Raw genomic sequence first — 23,946 nt, forward strand, 5'->3', positions numbered from 1 at the left:
GTTCAGTACTACGCCGCAATGTTTTGCGGCTATGGGAGACGGAATGGCATAACCTCAGTACACACAACAAACTGCGTGTCATTAAGGAGACTATGAATGTGTGGAAGACCTCCACGCGGGCCTCTCGCAGGGACTCTGTGGTTCTCTGTCGGCTCCGCATTGGCCATGCTTGGGTGACACACGGCTACCTCCTGCGCCGTAATGACCCACCTCAGTGTCGGTGCGGCGTCCGGCTGACAGTGGCCCATATCTTGGTGAGCTGTCCTTTGGCTGCCCTGCGACGGACTCTTCAGTTACCGGACTCGTTGTCATTAATTTTAGCTGACAACGCCTCATGGGCTAATTTAGCTTTGTACGTGACGGTGGGTTTTATCATTCTGTATACGTTTTTGCGCATGTCTTTTGTCTCTTTATGTTCTCCACTCTAATGCTTTTAGGTTGGATTCTTAATGAGTCGTAGAGTGGTTGGCTTTTCCTTTTCATTCTCGTGGTCGGCCAGCCACGGTCATCTGCTCCCTTGTTTTTATCCCTTCTACCTGTTTCTTGCTTCTCTCTGTGGTTTTCTTTTCATGTTTTGTCCATAGTAGTGTTGGTTGTCCCCTGCCATTCTTCTAGTTCTTCCATTCTCCTGTTATTATGCTGTACGTCTCCTTTCATTTCTTCTTTCCCTTGTGTAATTATTTTACCAGGAACAAGGGACCGATGACCTCGCAGTTTGGTCCCTTCCCCCCCTCCTTTAAACCCACTAACCAACCTATTTTGGTTCCTCTGACGCTTGTTGTTGCCATATCGATGCGCAGGACTCTGAATTGCTGCAGTCTTTTCCATTGAATTACAGAAAAATTGGACAGGCCTCGGAAGCGCACCCTGAGCTGAAGATTTTGTTGCATTGCATTCGCAGATCTTGGCCTCTCTCATTGAACAGTATTCAGAAGACAGTAGTGCGCCGATACTTCGGTCGTCGGCATAACCTTTCAGTACAACAACATGTGCTCTTAGTACTATCTGACAGTGAACAATCGCGTGTGCTCATTCCCACAATGTTGCAAAAGGACATGTTACAACTGCTTCACCAAGGACATTCGGGAATTGTTCGCACTAAACAGTTAGTCAACTGCTACTGCACTGTACCCGGCAGGGTAAGGACGCCCACATTGAACAGCTGACGTCAGTGTCGCGCATGCGTGGGAAACCAATCTGTTCCGCCACATACGTTCTCAGGCTGGCCTAAGACTCAATCCCCCTGGCAACGAGTGCACATAGACTTTGCAAGATCATTTTGGAACACTCGTTGGGTCATAGTGGTAGACTCTTCTGGCAAGTTCCCATTTGCGGTGCCTATGAATTCTACCATGTCACGTAGCACCATTCAAGTGCTGTCCTCCATTTTTTTAAGTTGAAGGATTGCCTGAAGTCATTGTTGCGGACAACGGACCACAGTTGACGTCACATGACTTTGAACAATTCTGTGAACAAAATGGTATTCGTCATCTAACAAGTGCTTCGTTTCGCCTGCAGTCAAACGGCGAAGCGGAACGCTTTGTTCGCACCTTCAAACAAATGGTCAAGTTTTGCACCTCCCTCACACGGGAACAGGCACTGCAACTTATTTTCGCCTCTTATCGCTCTCATCCACTCGACGGAGAATCACTTGCGCAGCTTCTGCACTGCCGCCGCCATTGGACGCTGCGTCATTTGCTCCACGCACTGCAGTATCCGGTGCCGCCGATGGTCCGCAAGTATCGCTTTGCACCGCGGGATCTTGTTCTTTACAGAGCTTTTGCCCGACGTCAACGCTAGGAGCGAGGCGAGATCCAGGAACGCCTTGGGACATATCTGTATCTAATTGCAGGTCCCGATGGTTTGCAGTCCCGTCACCAGAATCAAATTCGTATTTGTTGTTTCCCCCGTGATTCTGCTGCTTTTCTTCACGGAACCACGAGGCCATCGCAACCGCCATCTGCTGCCGCCACGGCACTCCAGCACGAGCCAATGGACGCCGCGCCCTCTCCTCCACCTCCGCCGCCGCCGCCGCTGCCGCTCTTCGACCCGATGGACCTAGACACGCCGTCGCCGTCCTCGTCCCAGGAGACGCCCTCACGACTGGACGTGTATCCTGGGCAGTGTTTTCGGGAGGACGTTCCTCTGCTCTCAAAAGCCAGATGGGGGGGGGGGGGGGGGTAAGGTCGGGAGTACGCCGTTCTCTACACTACGGCTCCCGGCTCATCTCTACGTCCAGCTTCCTACCGCCCCCACCACTGTCGTATGCATCTCCAGTACACGACAACGGTGCGATGTTTCTGGGAGGAGGAATGTGCTACCGTCCGCCTTCGCCAGCACACCGGTTGGCACTAGGAAACATTGTATACCAGGCGGTGAACTAAGCGCGCCTATGGGAAGAGAAGACCAAGACACACCCCAAGCTACACGCCGATAACGTCCCCTGGGCAGCGTGCATATACGCCGCCGCCGACCGAGCTGTCTCAATCTCTCAATTCAATACCTCAGTAAGTCGCATCGGTACTCAATTCGCATTCCACCTCAATACGTCGCACTGTACAGTAGTCTTCCATAGTGACAGTCGTTGCCTCGCACCTTAGCTAGCTGTGACAGGATGTTAGCCATTGTACGTACACTACTGGCCATTAAAATTGCTACACTAAGAAGAAATGCAGATGATAAACGGGTATTCATTGGACAAATATATTATACTAGAAATGACATGTGATTACATTTTCACGCAATTTGGATGCATAGATCCTGAGAAATCAGTACCCAGAACAACCACCTCTGGCGGTAACAACGGCCTTGATACGCCTGGGCATTGAGTCAAACAGAGCTTGGATGGCGTGTACAGGTACAGCTGCTCATGCAGCTTCAACACGATACTACAGTTCACCAAGAGTAGTGACTGGCGTATTGTGACGAGCCAGTTGCTCGGCCACCATTGACCAGACGTTTTCAATTCGTGAGAGATCTGGAGAATGTGCTGGCAGGGCGGCAGTCGAACATTTTCTGTATCCAGAAAGGCCCGTACAGGGCCTGCAACATGCAGTCGTGCATTATCCTGCTGAAATGTAGGGTTTCGCAGGGATCGAATGAAGGTAAGAGCCACGGGTCGTAACACATCTGAAATGTAACATCCACTGTTCAAAGTGCTGTCAATGCGTATAAGAAGTGACCGAGACGGGTAACCAACGGCACCCCATACCATCACGCCGGGTGATACGCCAGTATGGCGATGACGAATACAGGCTACCAATGTGCGTTCACCCCAATGTCGCCAAACACGGATGCGACCTTTATGATGCTGTAAACAGCAGCTGGATTCATCCGAAAAAATGACGTTTTGCCATTCGTGCATCCAGGTTCGTCGTTCAGTGCACCATCGCAGGCGCTCCTGTCTGTGATGCAGCGTCAAAGGTAACCGCAGCCATGGTCTCCGAGCTGACAGTCCATGCTGCTGCAAACGTCGTCGAACTGTTCGTGCAGATGGTTGTTGTCTTGCAAACGTCCCCATCTGTTGACTCAGGGATCGAGACGTGGCTGCACGATCCGTTACAGCCATGCGGATAAGATGCCTGTCATCTCGACTGCTAGTGATACGAGGCCGTTGGGATCCAGCACGGCGTTCCGTATTACCCTCCTGAACCCACCGACTCCGTATTCTGCTAACAGTGATTGGATCTCGACCAACGCGAACAACAATGTCACGATAAACCGCAATCTCGATAGGCTACAATCCGACTTTTATCAAAGTCGGAAACGTGATGGTACGCATTCCTCCTCCTTACACGAGGCATCACAACAACGTTTCACCAGGCAACGCCGGTCAACTGCTGTTTGTGTATTAGAAATCGGTTGGAAACTTTCCTCATGTCAGCACGTTGTAGGTGTCGCCACCGACTCAACCTTGTGTGAATGCTCTGAAAAGCTAATCATTTGCATATCGCAGCATCTTCTTCCTGTCGGTTAAATTTCGCGTCTGTAGCACGTCATCTTCGTGGTGTAGCAATTTTAATGGCCAATAGTGTAGTTGTGATATGGACATGGACAATATTCAAGAATTAGTGCATGTCATTTGATTGCTGTTAACCACAGAACTTCACACTGTACATCATTGAAGTAAAGTACTCAATTGGTTCCTGTCATAAAGTGTACTTTAACAACTTGTGCATTTTGTGTTGTAGTGAGAGGAAACCGGCCACATCCAGCCAGGAACAACGAAACATTACAAGAGGGCACAGCCACAACACCGGCCGTAATGTACTGCCTTTCATGATACGTCGTAGTTCGCTATACGGCCAAGGTGGTGCGTCGAGTAGCCACCTTTTCGAGATGTCTAAGAAATACAAAGTTGTGAATGAAGTTTCCAATTAGAAAGTATAAAATACTGGCCTGTGCTATCCTCGCAGCATGGAGGTGGGGGTCCCACATGCCATTGGATATTCAAGTGCTATTGAGTAGGATGTCGTAAATTACGAGTTTCTATCCATTTATGTTCGTCCGATTACAGCGCCATCTGTGGCGTAACGAAGAAAATTCTTCAGACAAAATGTATGTTGGTTTTGGCGTAGAATCCCAATACAATGAAAAATGGGGATTGCCATTGAAGATTTCAGAGTTGTTACATGCCACCCACGCACAGGGAGCGGTGGCGGATCGAGTGTGTATATTGGATGCCCGCTCAGAGACAAACAAACTGAAATTACAACTTTTTTAGACCCAATGTGTAGTTTCAACGTCTTCAGTGAAAGTGGGCATTCCTGTATACTTTTCTGTGGCATTTGAAAGAAGCTCCCAAGAGAACTTCAACAATCTATAATGTAGTGGACTTGATCAAATAATATAAAGGTCTGGAGTCAACAGGAGGGGTTCCACAAACATCTGCCCTATTATACCAAATGCAAGCAAACACGTAACTCCTAAAGCCACATATTCCTTGCCTCTGACAGAGCCACGTCTACGTCTTTTATCTGAAAAAAGTGCTACTTCCAAGCTTCTCAAAGACTATAGACAGCTATAGCATAAAGGAAGTATGGAATGAGCACTGGATAACGTAATGTAGGAGAAATAGATCCTAATTTGATGGGAGATAGATGAGGATTCGCAACGATAAATAATTAGAAGGCTTCTGGTTTTGACGGAGTAAACCTTCAGTAGACATCCATACTCCTAAAGATCGCAATTTTACAATATTTAATATTGGGTACTTAAGTCATATGCATAGCTGTCAACTTAGACATGATGGTGTGCCCTTTCTCACGTCATTGATTCTGTTTGATCTGCAGCATAGCTATTGCGGATCTTAAGCACTGTTTAAATCAATCGTGAAGTCTCTCGAGTATGGACACGAGACGGGAGTTAGTCACCTTACATGTCATTTTATAGTTTTATCAAGTTCTGCAGAGCGCCGTTCCTTCTCCTGTGTTTTCTGATATTTTTATTATGCTATATACTAATACGGTCAACCGAACTGATTGATTTTTATTTTCATCTCTATTATGTTTAATATTCAGTGCACCACAAACCCTTAACCACCTTTCCTAAATATCGATAACTGCTAATTGCAAACGCGTGCACATGGGTGAATTCATGTGGAATTCCTTGGTTCGGCCTTTTACATCGCCTTGGAACGGCCGTTGAATTTCATTTTTCGAAGCTGGCTCGAGGTGCAAGTCTGATGCGGCATTTATCTTTCCGGGCTTTCATAACGCACGGTCTTGCGACTGATTCCCTCAGACCCACGTGCAAGACAAGCATTTGCTCTAATTTTAGGAGTTAAACCTATGGAAAATTTTGAGAAAAGGAACCAGGTGTTGTTTCTCCTACCTTGTGATTGGAGGAAACGCCTGGTACCTTTGAAAAATTGGTCTTGTCGAATGGTCAGTTCGCCCCCTCCAAGTTTTTCTGTCTTTGTGCACGGAAGCGAGGCTAATCTGCCGTGAACGGTTAGTAAATCGCTGTGCTGGTGTGCGATGAGCATGACTTGCCGCCTGTGTACGCATTTGGAAGGTGATTACAGTGGGAAGTTACTTCAGTTTTGCCGCTTTAGAAATTTTCTGTTAATTTTAGTCATTTGTCAGAAGCATTACGTAGTTCTCGCGAGTGAAAACTTTGCTATCGCTTAGCTAGATTCAGATGGGACCGATTTTGTTCTTTATCCGGTCACTATTTACCTAATGTATCGTGACCCCGATTAAGTTTTGTGCTTCTTTTCGCTGCGATTCATGAGAGAGTTTTGACGAACTGGTGTTTACTACAAAAGCATGAATTTTGCCTTCGGTTATTCTATGAATGTTTCAATCTTCGTGACTGAGCGCAGAGGTCCCAAGGTGCTTCCGTTAGTCAGTTTTCTGAAGTTGAGGTAACCGCTCCAGTCTGTGAATAAATAGTTTGGAATCAACTTTTCCCAATATTCACACCAGCAAGTTGTTAACCTCATTGGCATTCAGCAGAAGATGGAGATGATAAGAATCGTTGCGGTGAATAGCAAGCTCGCAGCTACGGAAGAGTCCATGCTGTATGTCAAAAGCTGTCGCACTGAAGCACCAGCCACCAATATTTACATGTTTTAAATATTTTGTAAACAGTGGGTGGCTTTTAGCGGCTCTTGGTCTCGTTAAGGATATGAAAGGGGATATAAAACAATTAATAACAGGGGAGAGACGAAATGATATCGTGAGTGATTCACGCAAAATGTATCTCGGATGGATTGCCATAAGAAAACGAAGAATCGCTAGTAATGGGCTTACACTATACATTGTAGAACTGAGATTTCAACAGTGTGGTGTGTGGTGTGTGTGTGTGTGTGTGTGTGTGTGTGTGTGTGTGTGTGTGTGTAAGAGCTAAAAATCACAACGACTAATATTTGATAATACGAGGGCGTGCTGAAAAATAAATTTTTCGAATTTGTTATGTGACAACTAGTAAAGCTTTTTAAATAAAACAAATTTTATTAACATTCTGCATCTTTATTCTTCATGTCTACATCTTTATTTCTCAACATAGTCACCCAGGTGATGAACATACACTACATGATGAACTGTATCCGGACACCCCCAAAAGCATACGTTTTCGTATTAGGCGCATTGTACTGTCACCTGTTGCCAGATACTCCATATCAGCGACCTCAGAAGTCTTTAGACATCGTGAGAGAGCAGAATGGGGCGCTCCGCGGAACTCACGGACTTCGAACGTAATCAGATGATTAGGTTCACTTGTGTCATACTTCTGTACTCGAGATTTCCAAACACCTAAACATCCCTAGGTTGACTGTTTCCGATGTGATAGCGAAGTGGAAACGTGAAGGGACACGTAGAGGACGAAAGCGTACAGGACGACCTCGTCTGTTGACTGACAGAAACCGCCGACAGTTGAAGAGGATCGTAATGTGTAATAGGCAGACATCTATCCAGACCATCACACAGGAATTCCATAATGCTCAGAGCCATTTGAACCAGTTTTGAACCATGGTCGAGCGGCTGCTCATAAGCCACACATCACGCCGGTAAACGCCAAATGACGTCTCGCTTGGTGTAAGGAGCGTAAACATTGGACGATTGAACAGTGGAGTGACGAATCACGGTGCACAATGTGGCGATCCGATGGTAGGGTGTGGGTATGGTGAATGCCCGGTGAACGTCACCTGCCAGCGTGTGTAGTGCCAACAGTAAAATTCGGAGGTGGTCGTGGTGTTATGGTCTGGTCGCTTTTTTCATGGAGGGGATTTGAACCCCTTATTGTTTTGAGTGGCACTATCACAGCACAGACCTACATTGATGTTTTAATCACTTTCTTGCTTCCCACTGTTGAAGAGCATTTCCGGGATGGCGACTGCATCTTTCAACACCATCGCACACCTGTTCATAATGCACGGCCTGTGACGGAGTGGTTACACGACAGTAATGTCCATGTAATGGACTGCCCTGCGCAGAGTCCTGACCTGAATCCTGTAGAACACCTTTGGGATGTTTTGGAACGCCGACTTCGTGCCAGGCCTGACCGACCGACATCGATACCTCCCCTCAGTGCAGCACTCTGCGAAGAATGAGCTGCCATTCCCCAAGAAACCTTCCAGCACCTGATTGAACGTATGCCTGCGAGAGTGGAAGCTGTCATCAAGGCTAAGGGTGGGCCAACACCATATTGAATTCCAGCTTTACCGATAGAGGGCGCCACGAATTTGTAAGTCATTTTCAGCCAGGTATCTGGATATTTTTGATCACATAGTGTATTTCTCCCAACGACAGGCCAGTTTGTCAATACGGTCACGATAGAACGTTTGTTGATGGAGCCACAACCTGACCTGTACTTGCACTGCTTCATCACTATCTAAATGAGGTCCACGATGGTGTTCTTTAAGTTTTGGAAACAGATGAAAGTCGGATAGGGCCAAGTCAGGACTGTATGGAGGATCACAGATGACAGTGAACGCAAGGCGTCGATCGTTGCAGACGTCGCAGCCCTCGTGTGTGGGCTGGCATTATCATGCTGAGAGGGTGCTCCATGTGTGGACGGACACTTGGAATTCGTGCTTTCAGTTTTCTGAGGGTTTTGCAGTGTACCGACATACTTCTACAATTCGGAGCCCTCTAGCGGGAGAGGGTTGCAACTTGCGCCAGCGGAGCGGCGAAGTCGACCGAGTAATGTGAATGACATGCAATACCTCAACCGATCTTGAGAATAGAATAAAAAATTTGGTGGCATTACATTTCAGTACGTTCTCGTAAATTCGAAAAGTTTCATGAAACTTTAGTTGAAATGTTGTTATTCAATATTTTTCCAGTCATTAATAGTGTATCCCCATAATAGTGATCTTAACTATTGTGTTATTGGATATGGGATATTTTTATTGTTAGAAGGAACTACGACCATCCATTGTGAGTTTTTCTACTAATTTAACAGTACAACTGCCGAAAATTAATTGAACTGTGATAACAGTTCACTAGGAGAGAACTTACAGCCTTTAAATCCATACATATGATCAAAATGTGTGTGTGTGTGTGTGTGTGTGTGTGTGTGTGTGTGTGTGTGTTCTGTGGTGTCACCGCCAGACACCACACTTGCTAGGTGGTAGCCTTTAAATCGGCCGCGGTCCATTAGTATACGTCGGACCCGCGTGTCGCCACTGTCAGTGACAGCAGACAGAGCGCCACCACACGGCAGGTCTAGCGAGACTTACTAGCACTCGCCCCAGTTGTACAGCCGACGTTCATAGCAATGGTTCACTGACAACTACGCTCTCATTTGCCGAGACGATATTTAGCATAGCCTTCAGCTACATTTGCTACGACCTAGCAAGGCGCCGTATTCAATTGATAATTAATATTATGAAGCATGTACCGTAACGAGAGATGTTCTACAATTGTGGATTAAAGTTAAGTATTATATCAACTACATATTTTATTTGCAATTCTCATTGTCCTGTTCCAGACCTCACGCCAGTCAGTGTGTAATTAAACGCGTGCATTTCGGCCTCCTCTAGAAAAACAGTGTTGGCTCTTCTGCCAACACTACATGTTCCACATCTCCTTCTAAACAACTCGACCGATTTCAACTAATGTTGGTACACATATCCCTTACTATCAGGCAACAATTGCTGTGGGGATGAGAACCACCTACTTTCCATAATTCAAGAGCTATGACATCTTAAACGATGAGGTCATGAGAAACTGGCGCATCTTGCATTGCCATTTAAATGTATTACTTCTGTGTTCTCAACCAATTTCGCAGGCAGTATCCACGTGTGACGCTAAATACACCTACAAAAGTATATCACATATAGTTCAGGAAATATGACTCAATAGACAATGTGATGCCGGCCGAAGTGGCCGTGCGGTTAAAGGCGCTGCAGTCTGGAACCGCAAGACCGCTACGGTCGCAGGTTCGAATCCTGCCTCGGGCATGGATGTTTGTGATGTCCTTAGGTTAGTTAGGTTTAACTAGTTCTAAGTTCTAGGAGACTAATGACCTCAGCAGTTGAGTCCCATAGTGCTCAGAGCCATTTTTTTGACAATGTGATGTGCGAAAAACTGCCGCATTGTGCATGACGTTTAAATTTATAACTTCTTTGCTTCTAATTATATTCGCAATACATTTTGCAGACAGTATTTACATAAGCCGCTGAATGCACCTACGCAAATATGTCATTGTACGACACATAGTTCAAGAGATATGACGTCACAAACACTGAGGCACTTGAAAAAATGCCGCATCAAGCATGAAGTTTTAATAGATTTTGTCTTTGCTACTGAGACACTCCTACAATAGTCTGCCCCCTTGGCTGAGTGGTCAGCGCTCTGAGTTCCGTGCAGTGAGCCCAGGTTCAGTTCCCAGCCGGGTCGGAGGTTTCTCCACTCGAGGACTGGGTGTTGTTCTTATCTTCATTTCATCAACATCTTCGACACGCAAGTCGCCCAACGTGATGATGATGATGATGATGTCTGGTTTATGGAGCGGTCAACTGCGTGGTCATCAGCGTCCATACAAAGTCCCAGTTCTTACACAGTCCAATTTTTCACAATCCAATCTAACCACTGTCATGAATGATTATGATGATGAAATAATGAGGACAACACAAACACTCAGTCGCCGGGCAGAGAAAATCTCCAACCCGGTCGGGAATCGAACCCGTGACCATGTGATTCGCCCAGCGTGTTGTCAACGGGGAAGACTCGCAACTCCACTCGGGGACTGGGTGTTGTGTTGTCCTTACGTTCATATCGTCTTAAATGACATTCCACTGTTGACATGGGTGTGTGGGTACGTCCCGAAAGTCAATTAAAAAAATGCGAAGCTCAAATGGCCGTAGACGAAAACGATTGACGTCTGTAGAGCAGTGAGGAGCCATTGCAGTACAGATGTTTACAGAATCGCGTTCTTAATCTGGATACTGTACTTACACATTTGTCCATTGTGCGTATAATTTTGTACGACTGTTTGATAATTTCAGAGGTATTTTCACGAATATATGGAAATGAAATTTTTGCTATTTTTCACTACAAACACAGGACATTTTATGTTTTCATTTCTAATAGAAAATTGACAATACCCACGCAATGATGGGTTTCTCAGCAAGTCTCTTGTAAATCGGATATAGAGAAAGTGACCTCTACTGCAGAAAGAGAAATAAATTTAGGGATGACGGATGAAATTATCTAATATTACATGTGACTGTCTATACGTCATTACAGGAGGAAATAGTAGGTTATGTTTCGTACTTGCGTGTTTCTTGTAAAGCCGTACCCTACGAAGCTCTCGTCAAACAGGGGCAGCTCTCCGCTGGCTGCCACATATACCGGCTCAAAGGCCCATCCGTACTTGACGCTGTAGGCCACGGACAACTGCGTCGAAGAGGCGTTAGCGTGCTGCAGCCAGCGAGTCGGATCCAGGGACTTCTGGTTGTCCTTGAAGATTTCCCAGTGGAAAGGACGGGCCAGCCTGTCCTCCACCAGCTGTTGCAGCTCCCACTTGTCCTTCGGTGGGCCAGCCAGTCTCGCGTCCAGCTCGAACACCGGCAAGATGTACGCGCACCTGCAACGCAGACGAATAACGCTGTACTTACCGTAGACTTACAGCGGTTGGACAAAGGTATGGAAACATCCAAGAAATGCATGCCTGAACATAGCTGCTGAAGCTAGCCGAGCCTGCAGGTTGTGCTGCTTTATTTGACCACAAACGAAACCTGTCGCGCCGGCCGGAGTGGCCGAGTGGTTCTAGGCGCTTCAGTCTGGAACCACGCGACCGCTACGGTCGCAGGTTCGAATCCTGCCTCGGACATGGATGTGCGTGATGTCCTTAGGTTAGTTAGGTTTAAGTAGTTCTAAGTTCTATGGGACTGATGTCCTCAGATGTTAAGTCCCATAGTGCTCAGAGCCATCTGAACCTATTTGATACTTATCGCAATGTGTCGGTCATGCTCAGTACAGTGTTCTGTGTAGTTGTGAGTGCATTACGTCGGAATTAAGTGTAATCGAACACAGGCAGATTGTTGGTGCTTCCAAAACCAAGGTAACTAGTGTGTTTGGTGTTTCAACAGGCACCATATCAAAGATTTGTATCGCATATAGGGAAAGAAGAAGGGATCGGTTGGTAGGACATGTTCTGAGACATTGAGGGATCACCAATTTAGTATTGGAGGGCAGGGTGGAGGGTAAAAATCGTAGAGGGACACCAAGAGATGAATACACTAAGCAGTTCAGAAGGATGTAGGCTGCAGTAGGTACTGGGAGATGAAGAAGCTTGCACGGGATAGACTAGCATGGAGAGCTGCATCAAACCAGTCTCAGGACTGAAGACCACAACAACAACAACAATATAGGGAAAGCGGAAAAACATCATCCACTAAGTCACAACACCGATAAAAGTGTGTCAAGAATGATCGTGACAGTCGGTCATTGAAAAGTATTATGACGAAAAATAAGAGAACGACAAGTGCAAAAGTCACTGCGGAATTCAATGTCGCACTCGCATTGAGTCATTAGACCTCAATATTATTGAGCCTCTGTGGCCAACTTTGGAGAGAAGGCTACGTGATCGCTGTCCATCACAATCGTCGTTGTAATAAGACAATAAGACGAAACAGGGACTGTTGTAGAGTAGACATCACATTTCATCACTTAGGCAGGAGAGATAATTGTACAGCGTTCCAAGATTTCTTCAAGTGTTTGTACAGTCCAAGGGATGAATCGGAAATAGAGGTAGTGAATTATGAAACTAATGACATTACAAAAGTAATGCCAGATCAAGTGTATAAAGGCCTTCGAGGTATCAAGAAAGAAGAGGCGCCTGGAATGATAGTGTTTCAATGAAAATATTGAAAGATGAAAGACAAATTAATACAAACAGAAGTTACAAAATTATTTATAGAATGTCCAGGGGGCGGGGGGGATTTAGTCTCCGAAGTCGGAACAGTGGCGTAAACGCTATAGTGCTACAGTCGTTAACTTCTGAAATTGACGCCGCCAGAGTAGGTACCCACAAGAACAAGGACGCGTCACAAGATGCCGCCTAACATAATATACCATTTTTTATTCGCTTTTGGCCTTCTGGCCGTGCAGCTACGGCTTGAAATGAAACAGATCCACATTTTACCTCAAAATAATCGCGGTTGGCTGCTATGAACGTTTGCCAACGTCACTATAGTGCTGGAAGCATCGTTCAACCATGTTATCAGGAAGGTCCCGTGTGGCTTCTCTTGTGGCAGTCATGATCTGTTCGACCTAATGAAATCCAGGCCCCCGTAGGAGTGCAGGAGAGCTCCCATAGGAGGAAAGAGAAGGAAAAAAAGAAAACACACGGTGCGAGATCTGGTGAGCACGGAGGGTATAGTAAAAGGGTGATCTGTTGCCTTCTAAGGGCCTCTTGGACGAGGACAGAACGATGTTCAAAGCCGTTGTGTAGCAACAGCCAGTTGTTCCCATACCGAAGCTCAAGACTAACGACGCTCAAGCGGCCGAGATTTTGTAGCGGGTTTTGTTTACCGCTGCACCGTCTTGGATGCATTCCATTTGAAAAATTCCGTTTGAATCAAAAAAGAATTTAAGTATCACCTCTCCTCTTGACCTGTCTTGTTGCGGTTCCTTGTGCCGTGGCGATGCTGGCGTTTTCCAGAAGGTCGCTTGTCGGCTCAGTTGCGGATCGCTCAGGAAACACCTTGTTTCGTCTCCGCTTATTATCCAGTCGGTTCATCACCAGTACTACTGAACATGACGCCAAATATCGTCATGCTGTCATTGCGACGGTCTTGCTTCGGGATGCTCACAGTGCTTGGGAACCTGCGACATGTTTCGGTCATTAGTCAGAATTTTTGTAGCTCGCACTGTGGCTGAAACCTACTGCTGCTGCGAAATCGTCTACCGATTGGGAGAGATTGGCGCGCGCCAACATTGCAACTTCTTCAATGTTGCGTTCAGTCCAAATCGTTTGTGGCCGACCAGTACGGCACATCATGTTCCAGACTGTGTGTCCTTTGCAAAAAGCGTCGGTGCCACTTAAATACAAGACTACATCTCAATCATTGAGTCACCGTCAGCTTAATGCATCACTTCGATAGCGAGTTTGCCTAGTTCCTCGCAGAATTTGCTGTTTGTACTTTTTTCCAATTCCGACATACTCGAGTTCCGATGCGCGGAGTCAAATCACTAACAACAACCATATTTCTGCCAATAGTGGATGCACTCAACTATCCCTTGCTGACATGAGAGACTAACCGATACTGGACTAGCATTCTGGAGCACGACGGTTCAAACTTACGCTGGCGATCCTAATCCAGGTTTTCCGTGACTTCCCTAAATTGCTTCAGGCAAATACTGCGATGGTACCTTTGAAATTGCATGGCCGATTTCCTTCCCAATTGTAGCCTAATCCGAGCTTGTGCTCCGTCTGTATTGGTCTCGTTGTCGACAGGACGTTAAACAATGATCTCCTCCTTCTCCTCAGACTAACTGGCATACCAGAGCGCCACCTATGTGTTGTAGTGCATCACATCGCCGCTATGCGCCCAGTGTCAGAACTTAATGACTGTGCTGAGGTATTTCACAACAACGGGAACAAACAAAACAGAAAAATCTATACATTCTTTAGCCTCCTCTCTGTAATGGCAAGACATTCGCTAAAATCATTGTCATGCCAACTGCATAGGAAATAACATTGGTTTTTAATCAAACACAGAAGCAATCTGCCATTAGAAGCGTCTATAGCACAATTGACCGTTTGCAAGACGTGAACGAAATCACAGAACGGAGCAACTGAATGAATCACCACCGGGTCTCGGATTTAAAGATTCTGTAATTTTTTTGTTTAGTTTTGAATTAAATCTATGTTAACGGCCTGTGAGAAACAAGTTATTGTTTCAGCCTACCTTATTATATCCAACAATGTATATCGGAATACTACAGCTCCGATTAGACTTCATCACAATACTGACAAATTAAGATTTAAATGATGATCAGGAAAGGAGATTCCGTACCATCAAAACTATTCTCAGCATCTGTAAAAGGAAGTTTTGAGACCTTTAAACTGGAGAAAGAAGCAACAAGTATGAACGGAATATATTTGAAACGCCTACATTTTTGAATGTCATTGTACTCTTCGTCTCGCGAGTTGATAGACTTTAACAACAAAGGCGGGAGACTGATACAGCAAGTTTAAATACTAATATTACAAAAGCGGAAGTATTGTAGTGTGTGGATCTGGGGACCTAGAAACGACGGAGAGGCTTCTTCCCGCCATAGCCCGCAGTGTTCACAACCCCACAACAGGCTACAGCAGTCCACTCTCCCCACCACCGCCCCACACCGAACCCAGGGTTATTGTGCGGTTCGGCCCTCAGTGGAGTGAAGTGGTGTGTCTGCAACCAGTCTATTAAGATGGGACGACATGATGTGAAACTGAATGGCGTAATGGAGCTGTTGTCTTTAGAAGCACCGTGAATAATTTTTCCCGATTTATCAATGCGAAATGTCCATGGTATCTTAAAGGAATGGTGTGCCACACAGTCACATAACGTGGCTTAAGAACAATAGTCGTAAAAAAATCCTAACCAGCTGGGATTGGAGATGAGTGTCTGGTCTTGTCAATGACAATCGATTACAAGCCAGACGGGAATTGCTGCTGTCTGTGAATGCAGCGGCAACTCAAGCATTTTCCTAGCAAACTACATGAAATATACATCTGGAGTGAAGTACCTCGGAAAACGCTATTACTTTCAGCAGCGTGTCAAACCGGTCGTCTTCTATAGCCAAGCAATACACTAACTGGGCTTTAGATGACGGGTTTCTAAAGTGGTCTGACGAGTTACGATGTTGCCTCTTTTCAAATGACGCAGGGTGGTGCGATGGCCCATTGAGGAGCCTAACCTACAGTGTGATAGAGTTTACATCAAGCCAGAGATGGTTCTGCAAGGTATTGGGGGATGTTCTTTATGCCATGACTTTTGCCCGCTCATTCGCTTTCAATGGAACATGAACTGGGATGCTTATTTCAAAATTATTGATAAATAAATGTTGTCTTTCCTTCTAGATTTCATGGCAGGTATTCTGTGGACACTTCCATCTTCCAAGATAACCGCCGTGTTCTCAGAGCTGTCCCATATGCTCCTGGCTTCAAAAAATGGTTCAAGTGGCTCTGAGCACTAGGGGACTCTACATCTGACGTCAGCAGTCCCCTAGAACTTAGAACTACTTAAACCTAACTAACCTAAGGACATCACACACATGCATGCCCGAGTAGGATTCGAACCTGCGACCGTAGTGGTCGCGCGATTCCAGACTGAAGCACCTAGAACCGCTCGGCCACACCGGCCGGCGTTACTGGTTTGATTAACACTCAGGAACCTTACCACACCGCTAGTGCCTTGATAAATTCTTTAGAAAATCTCTGGGATTGTTTGGAACAGCAGATGAAACGTCTGAATTGACATCCCCGCAATCTGGTTGCTCTACAGGATATAATCATCAGTGAGTGCTTTGAGCTGGATATGGAATACCTGAGGAATCTTTCTGACTCAGTTCCTCGCCGTTTTCAAGACAAAAGGCGATGTTATACTCTAGTTGCCTTATGTCTGCTGTGGGTGACTATTTTTGTTTAGTGAGTGTGCGACAGTACTGCCAGTCTAACTGAGCCTTTAGTTTGTCGCCTAATTAGTCGACGACGTTGTGCTTGTTTGTAATTTCACTAAGTGATGGCCTACCATGAGAAATGGCATCACAACAGGAAAACGATGAACGAGTGTTATTCGCCTTGCTTGATTAAAACATGTCAGCCAGATTCAGAGGAAGTCCACATCTGTGTACCACACGTTGTACTCCGAAATGGTTCAAATGGCTCTGAGCACTATGGGACTTAACATCTGAGGTCATCATTCCCCTAGAACTTAGAACTACTTAAACGTAACTAACCTAAGGACATCACACACATCCATGTCCGAGGCAGGATCCGAACCTGCGACCGTAGCGGTCGCGCGGTTCCAGGCTGAAGCGCCTAGAACTGCTCGGCCACAACGGCCGGCCGCCGTACTCCAATTTAAGTAACTTTGTGACCGACAGATATCTGTGGTGGGGAGCAAAATTACCGGCTCGTACACAACGTGCCAAGAGTTCATGCTGTCGACAGTTGCCCGCACTCGAAAAATGAATACTCTGTGCGGCCTGCCTCGACTGGCCCCCTCCCACATCTTGGAGCCTACGTCGCTTGGGAATACATTGCTACTTGTTTCTGCAGAAGAGGCATGTCACTGAAACGTCGATAACAAAGTTATTTTAAAGAAACGCAGTATCGGCTGACGTACTTTTTGCACGGTGGCTCTCTTCTGAAGAGGTCCGCTAGCCCAGCCGCGAGGTCCATCCTGGGCCCTGGCAGCATGTCAACATCTGGGCAGAGCGTGAGCTTCGTGGGGCAGGCGAGCCTGGCCGTGTTCCTGGCCAGGTTCTGCGGGTACGACAGCTGCTCCCCCACAGGGTGCGCCTGGCGCCACAGCAGCCGCTGCAGCACCTGCTCGTCGTCCTCTCCGCAGTCCACTTCCTCCAGCTGGTCCCCAGCCGCGACAACAGTATCGTTGGGTGGCTGCTCCGAAGGCCACAGCAAGTGGAAACTCACCTACGATGAAACTACAGTACAGCAACGATTTTGGTTTGCTTGTCTTTGGGAGTAGTGCTGTCTGTGAAGTATTTGGAGCCACAAAGAGCCGGCCGGAGTGGCCGAGCGGTTCTAGGCGCTACAGTCTGGAACCGCGCTGTCTGAATCCTGGCTCGGGCATGGATGTGTGTGACGTCCTTAGGTTACTTAGATTTAAGTAGTTCTAAGTTCTAGGGGACTGATGACCTCAGAAGTTAAGTCCCATGGTGCTCAGAGCCATTTGAACCATTTTTTTGAGCCACAAAGGAAGCATGCAGTTGGCAAGGAACTTGAAGGACATTAAAAGCAGGGTATACCGTGTAGGAAGATCACAGATAGTAGGTATATGTACTGAACTCTGTTTTCCGAAATTATTTCACTGTGGATGATTGCAGTACGCTTCATCTTTTCAATAATCGCACGAACGGCGAAATTACAGATATTGTAATAAGTGACCGAGGGACTGGACATTAGCTAAAACTGCTGAACAGTGGAAAAGCATACCTGTGAGATTCTACAGAATGTACGCGAAAACACGCATGTGCCCCCATCGGTAGGTCGTTGTGGCGACGCAGAATACCCAGCGATGCAAAAAAATTATAGGCCAACTACTGTAGATGAGAATCACGGCGTTGTCCGGGTATTTATTTATTCCAATCTCCATCTTCTCCTCCTTCCTTCCTCTGTCCACCTTCTCTTTCCCCCTCTCTGTGTAATCTTCTTTTTGCCTCTCTCTGTATCCACCTCCTCTTTCCCTCTCTCTATGTCCATCTCCCACTTCCCTTTCTGTGTGTTCATTTCCCCCTGCCCATCTCTCTGTCCGTCTCCTCCTGATCCTCTCTCTATCCGTCTCCTCTGCCCCCTCTCTCTGTCCCTCTCCCCCTCCCCCTTCCCCCTGTCAATCTGCTCCCCCTCCTCTGTGAATCTACTCCTTCCCCCTCTGTTCATCTGCTCCTACTCTCTCCAATTACATCTCCTCCTCCCCATTTGTTTGTCAGTTGACTCCCCCTCTCTCTGTCCCGTTCCTCCTCCTCCTCTGTCATTTGCTCCTCCTCCTCTGTTCATCTGCTCCTTCCACCACTGTCCTTCTCCTCTGTCCATCTGCTCCTTCCACTTCTGTCCTTCTCCTCTGTCCATCTGCTCCTTCCACCTCTGTCCTTCTCCTCCTACCCCTCTAATTCCATCTCCTCCTCCCCTCTCTCTGTTAATCTCCTCCACCCTCTCTCCCTGTTCATTTTCTCCCCTTTCCTTTCTGTGTCCATCTCCTCCTCTCCCTCTTTATTTCCATCTACTCCTGTTCCCTTTCTCTGTGTACGAAGTCGGCTCCAAAAATTCCGGAAATTTGCCCACAAAATTTTTCTGCGCTTACCTTTCACTTATTGTGCATGGTCTCCTTCGAAATATTCTCCTCCGTAATTGATACACCGCTCTCAACGCCGTTTCCACTTACGGAAGCAACCTTGATACGATTCTTGCTGAATCTCGTCTATCGTTGCAAATCTTCGTTCTTTCAACGGAGTTTTCAACTATGCAAATAGAAAAAAGTCCTCAGGGGCGAGGTCTGGAAAGTACGGGGTAGAGGCAGCACAGTGATTTCTTTTTTGTGCAATAGTCACTCACCAACAGGGATGAATGGACCCGTGCGTAATCCTGATGCAAGAGCCATAAACTGTCTCGCCACATTTCAGGCCGTTTCCTTCTTACATTTTCTCGCAGGCGTCACAACACAGTCCGATAGTATCATCGATTAACAGTTTGTCCCTGTGGCACGAATTCATAACGAACTAATCCTTCCAGGTCGAAGAAAACTATCAGTATGGCCTTGACGTTTGACCTGACCTCACAAGCTTTTCTTGGTCTTGGAGAATCTTTCTCGAAAATCGTGAAGAAGACTGAATCTTGGTTTCAATATCATACCGTAGACCCACGTCTCATCACCAGTTATGATTCTCTTAAGGAACATCTCGATCTGATTTGTGCGATTCAAATGCTCTTCACAGATTGCGAGGCGAAGGTCTTTATGATTTTGACTCATGAGCGGTGGGACAAACTTCGCGGCAACACAGTGCATTCGAAGATACTGTCTCAGAATTTTATGAGATGATCCACCCGAAATGTTATATTCTCCGCAATGTCTCGGACAGTCAGTCTTAGACTGGAACGCTTAGTTTCTTTGACTTTCCTGACGTCAGCATCGTCGGTAAATCTCGAAGGGCGTCGTGAACGAGAGTCATGTTTAACATCCGTCCGACCATTTTTAAAATGTGTGAACCATTCGTAACACCGAGTACAACTTAAGCACTCATCACTGTAGGCTTTCTGCGTCATTTGGTGTGTCTCTAAAGGTTTTCATGAGTTTCACGCAAAATTTAATGCAGACGCGTTGCTTCTCTGACTCTGCCATGTCGAAATTCGCAAACTGTGCGACACAACGTTCTGCTCAATACAGCACTGTACAGTAACTAACAGAGATATAATACTGAAACATCCGGAAGTTATATATTAGACACAGACGTGTGCAGGGATGCCAACAGCATTTCGCTCCAACACACCATTGGCGCGAAGTTACTAGTGTTCCGGAATTTTTTTCAACAGCCCCCGTATTTCCTCGTCGCCCTCAGTTTGTTTATCTCCTCCTCTCCCATCTTTCTGCCTGTATCTTCTTCTCGGTGCCTCTGCACATCTCCTCCTTTTCTCTTTCTCTGTCCTCCTGCTCCTTTCCCCTCGCTCTTGTCCCCCTCCCGTTCTCTGTCCATCTCCTCGTTCTCCTTCCCCCTCGTCGTCTATCTCCTTGTCCTCCCTTCTCTCTCCATGTTGTCGCACATTCCAAAGACGAGCCTGATGGTTCTTATTCCTACATTATTTCTTTTCAGATTCTAACTAAAATGTGCACCAAATCTGACTGAAATCGTGCCGTGGGTTTAGGGGGAGTTTTTAGCCGTGGCTTTGCATGTATACGCACATGTCAATACATTTCATACATGAAACATATTTCACGTGTATTTATACACATGTTTCACCTGTAAGTCTAGCGAATTTCACCCTGAAGTTTCATTTTCATGCAGCTTAACGCTTATGACATTGCATCTCGAGAACTATGAGCTGTAAAATGATACAATTTTTCAGGTATAGCCAGTGGTATATGTGCCTACTGTCTACGAAATTTGTTGTGAATAGAATTAGTGGCAAAGACGTAATAAATTAAAACGTCATGCGTGATGCGGTAATTTACCACGCCTCTCAGTGTTTGTGACATCATACCTCCCGAATCTGTTTTCCTAGGTATATTCAGAACACTAGTTACTGCAGAGGTCAGAGTAATTTTAGATTTAGTGCGGTACTGGAGAGACTACACTTCTGCATCTGTTTTTAATACAATATTTTACGACATTTTAAATGACCGCCGCAACTATATAGCTGTATTCAGGATGGGCCTAAGCATGGGGAATCCATTGGCTGCTCTTTTTTTTCCTGAGTGTATCTTCAAGATCCGGTTACATCAAATATTCAATGTGTTTGATGCCGAAATATACGCGATGTTAGGAGCGCTGGAGCATATGAGATGTGTTGCGACCGCTAAATTCCGACGCCCCGAGTGCTGTTCACTCCCCGCAACAGATAAAGTAATCCGGGATATCCAAGTCTATCTTCTACACGTGTAAAGGTTGGGGATAGAAGTGTCTTTCTGATGGGTACCGGGGCATATGGGTATTAAGGGAAACGAAATGGCGAATGCAGTACCCAAGGAGGCTTGTCGCGATCTTCAGATAGTTCAGTGTGCCATTCCCCTACATGCCACCACCTCGCCATTGAGGCAGAGTCTCAAATAATGAGAAGAATCGCTGGAAGAGACGGACAATAAGCTGCTGTCCACACCGCGACCAAGGCACACCTCAATCTAGCCAAGCAGATGGGATGAGGTCCTCCTTACTCGTCTTCGAGTAGGCCACAGCCCTTTGACGCATGGCGCCTTGCTCCGTTGAGAGGGCCCTCCAATCTGTGGTGTTCGTGGTGTACAGATCACGGTACGCCACAGTCCAGACTATGTTTTATATTCAGACAAGAGGGCAGTACTCCTCTGCCGACAGAGTTTCTCTTCGTTCCAACTAACAATAAAACGAATGTGGTACAGCTTTTAAGGTTTTCTGAAATGCCCCACTTGTTCCCCAAATTTTTAGGGAGAAACTTTTAATGTGTTATCAGGGTGGATGGTTCATCCACGATGTTTCTAAGTGGTCTGCAAGTCACATTTCCCTGTGTAGTAATTTCAGCTTTCCTCACATATTAATTGTGTTTTCGTTGCCAGTTTTGGAACATCTTATCATTTTGTGCTATCTTAAATGGTGTGAGCTAGTGTGATTGTGTGGATGACAGTGAATGAGGTTGGGGAGAGAGCGTGTACTTGTGTGACTTGCTCTTCCTTTTTATGCCATTTTAAGCCCATCCCTTCTTAAGGATATTTGTCCGGGCACTGACAACACAGGTCTGCATTTTTGAAAGTTGTTTGAAATTTGATAACTGACTTTTATGTACTTTTCAGCACTGATTTCAAAAATTCAATCCATTTTTTTCTATCACGGCAGGTTTTCTCACAAAAAAGGCAGTATTTTTGGGTATAATAACAAAATTTAAGCAATTTATCACATTTTTTCAACGTTATAAAATTTTATTTTATTTATAAATCATGTTCTAAACTACATTTCCAGTACACTTCCAATCCTCTTTAAACTCATAAGTCCTTATAATAACTCTTTCGCTTTCTGTCGAAGCTTCTTTTATTGCTTTTCCGGCTGTGGACTCGTTGAGGATCATCTCTTTTTACCATCCAGCAGTAGTCCGCTATCATGTTGACGTTCCATCTTCCTTGATATCTTCTTTCCATTTCTTTGATGTCTTGGTGGAATCATTCGCCATGCTCTTCACTTACATCACCAAGGTTTGCAGGGAAATAGTCAAGATGTGAGTGGAGAAAATGAACTTTAATGCTCATGTACAGCCCAGCTTCTTAAAGTTGTCGAGCATGTCTGCGACGATTGTTTTGTAGTTTGGATGTCTTTTGTTTCCTAGGAAACCGCAAACAACTAATTTAAAAGATGTCCATGGTGCCGTTTCTTTTGTTTCCATTTTGTCCACAAAGTTGGGATCTGTCATTAGTTTTCTGATGTCTGGTCCGACAAAGATTCCTTCTTCTAGCTTTGCCTCAGATAAACCAGGAAACTGTCCACAAAGATATCTGAAACACTCCCGTTCTTTTGGCAATGCCTTAACTAATTGTTTCTTCAGCCCCAACCTAATGTGAAGTGGTGAAAGTAACACCTTTTTGGGATCCACAAGGGTTCTCCTCTCAACATTTTTAACCCCTACCTGTACGGTTTTTCTTAAGGGCTAAGCTTTTTTTATGTAGTGCTGCTTTCTGTCTTTACTGTTCCATTCACAGAGAAAGCAAGGGTACTTTGTATAGCCACTTTGTTGACCAAGCAGCATTGAAATCACTTTTAAATCACCACATAGTGGCCATTTGTGGTCCGAATAACAGAGTTTGCTTAAAACCAGTTCAACGTTTTCGTAACATTCTCTTAAGTGAACCGAATATCCAACTGGTATAGAAGCATACTTATTGCCATTGTGTAGAAGTACTGCTTTAAGGGTTCTTTTTGAACAATCAATAAAAAGTCTCCCCTCATCACGAGGATATTCTATTTTGAAACGTGCCGTAAGTCCAGGAACATCACTGCAAAACACCAGGTCACCTTCTTGAGAGAAGAAAGATAAAGACTCCTTTTCCCTCGATAGATACCAAGAAAAGGATGTACCCGGAACCAACATATATTTATCTTTCAATGTAGATCCTAAAACCTCTACCTAGGTCTCTAATTAAATCGTTCAGTTCAGATTGTGAGAATGGAATGGGATCGGTTGTGCCAGGGTCGTAGAAATCTCTGTCTTCTTCACGATCGCCTTGCTGAGCCAATGGCTCGTTATCATCTATATCATCCAAAGGATCTGGAGGAGAGCGTATTGGTGCTTCAGGTCCATGAGGAACAGGGCGAATGGCTGATTGAATGTTACGGTAAGAAATATCGTTTTTTTTTTTTTTTTTTTTTTTCAAATTGAAACCTCATACGTTGCACGAACAAAAATAGCAGTCATCATTATGATTTTTGGGCTCCCTCCAAATCATTGGTATTCCAAAACATAAGGGCTGCTTTTTACGTTGAAACCATTGCCTCAGTTTTTCAACACACACTGAACAAACTTTGTGTGGGGCCCAAGGCTTATCTTGATCGCCTAACTTTATACCAAACTAGGCGAAATATGCTTTTTCAAGAG

The 23,946-nt window shown here is 45.6% G+C and overlaps 1 protein-coding gene across 1 annotated transcript in view; it reads right to left on the reverse strand.

The window, feature by feature from the left end:
- LOC124736203 (beta-1,4-glucuronyltransferase 1-like) overlaps window positions 1-23,946 on the reverse strand; it is a 129,550-nt gene that overhangs the window by 40,837 nt on the left and 64,767 nt on the right. The window contains exons 3-4 of the mRNA XM_047248572.1: window positions 17,291-17,565; window positions 11,223-11,535 (exon numbers count right to left, since the gene is read on the reverse strand). Coding sequence (XP_047104528.1) covers window positions 11,223-11,535; window positions 17,291-17,565 — 588 coding nt within the window. The remainder of the gene's footprint in view (window positions 1-11,222; window positions 11,536-17,290; window positions 17,566-23,946) is intronic.

Source organism: Schistocerca piceifrons, chromosome 1 (assembly GCF_021461385.2).
Source record: "Schistocerca piceifrons isolate TAMUIC-IGC-003096 chromosome 1, iqSchPice1.1, whole genome shotgun sequence".
Classification (NCBI taxonomy): Eukaryota; Metazoa; Arthropoda; class Insecta; order Orthoptera; family Acrididae; genus Schistocerca; species Schistocerca piceifrons.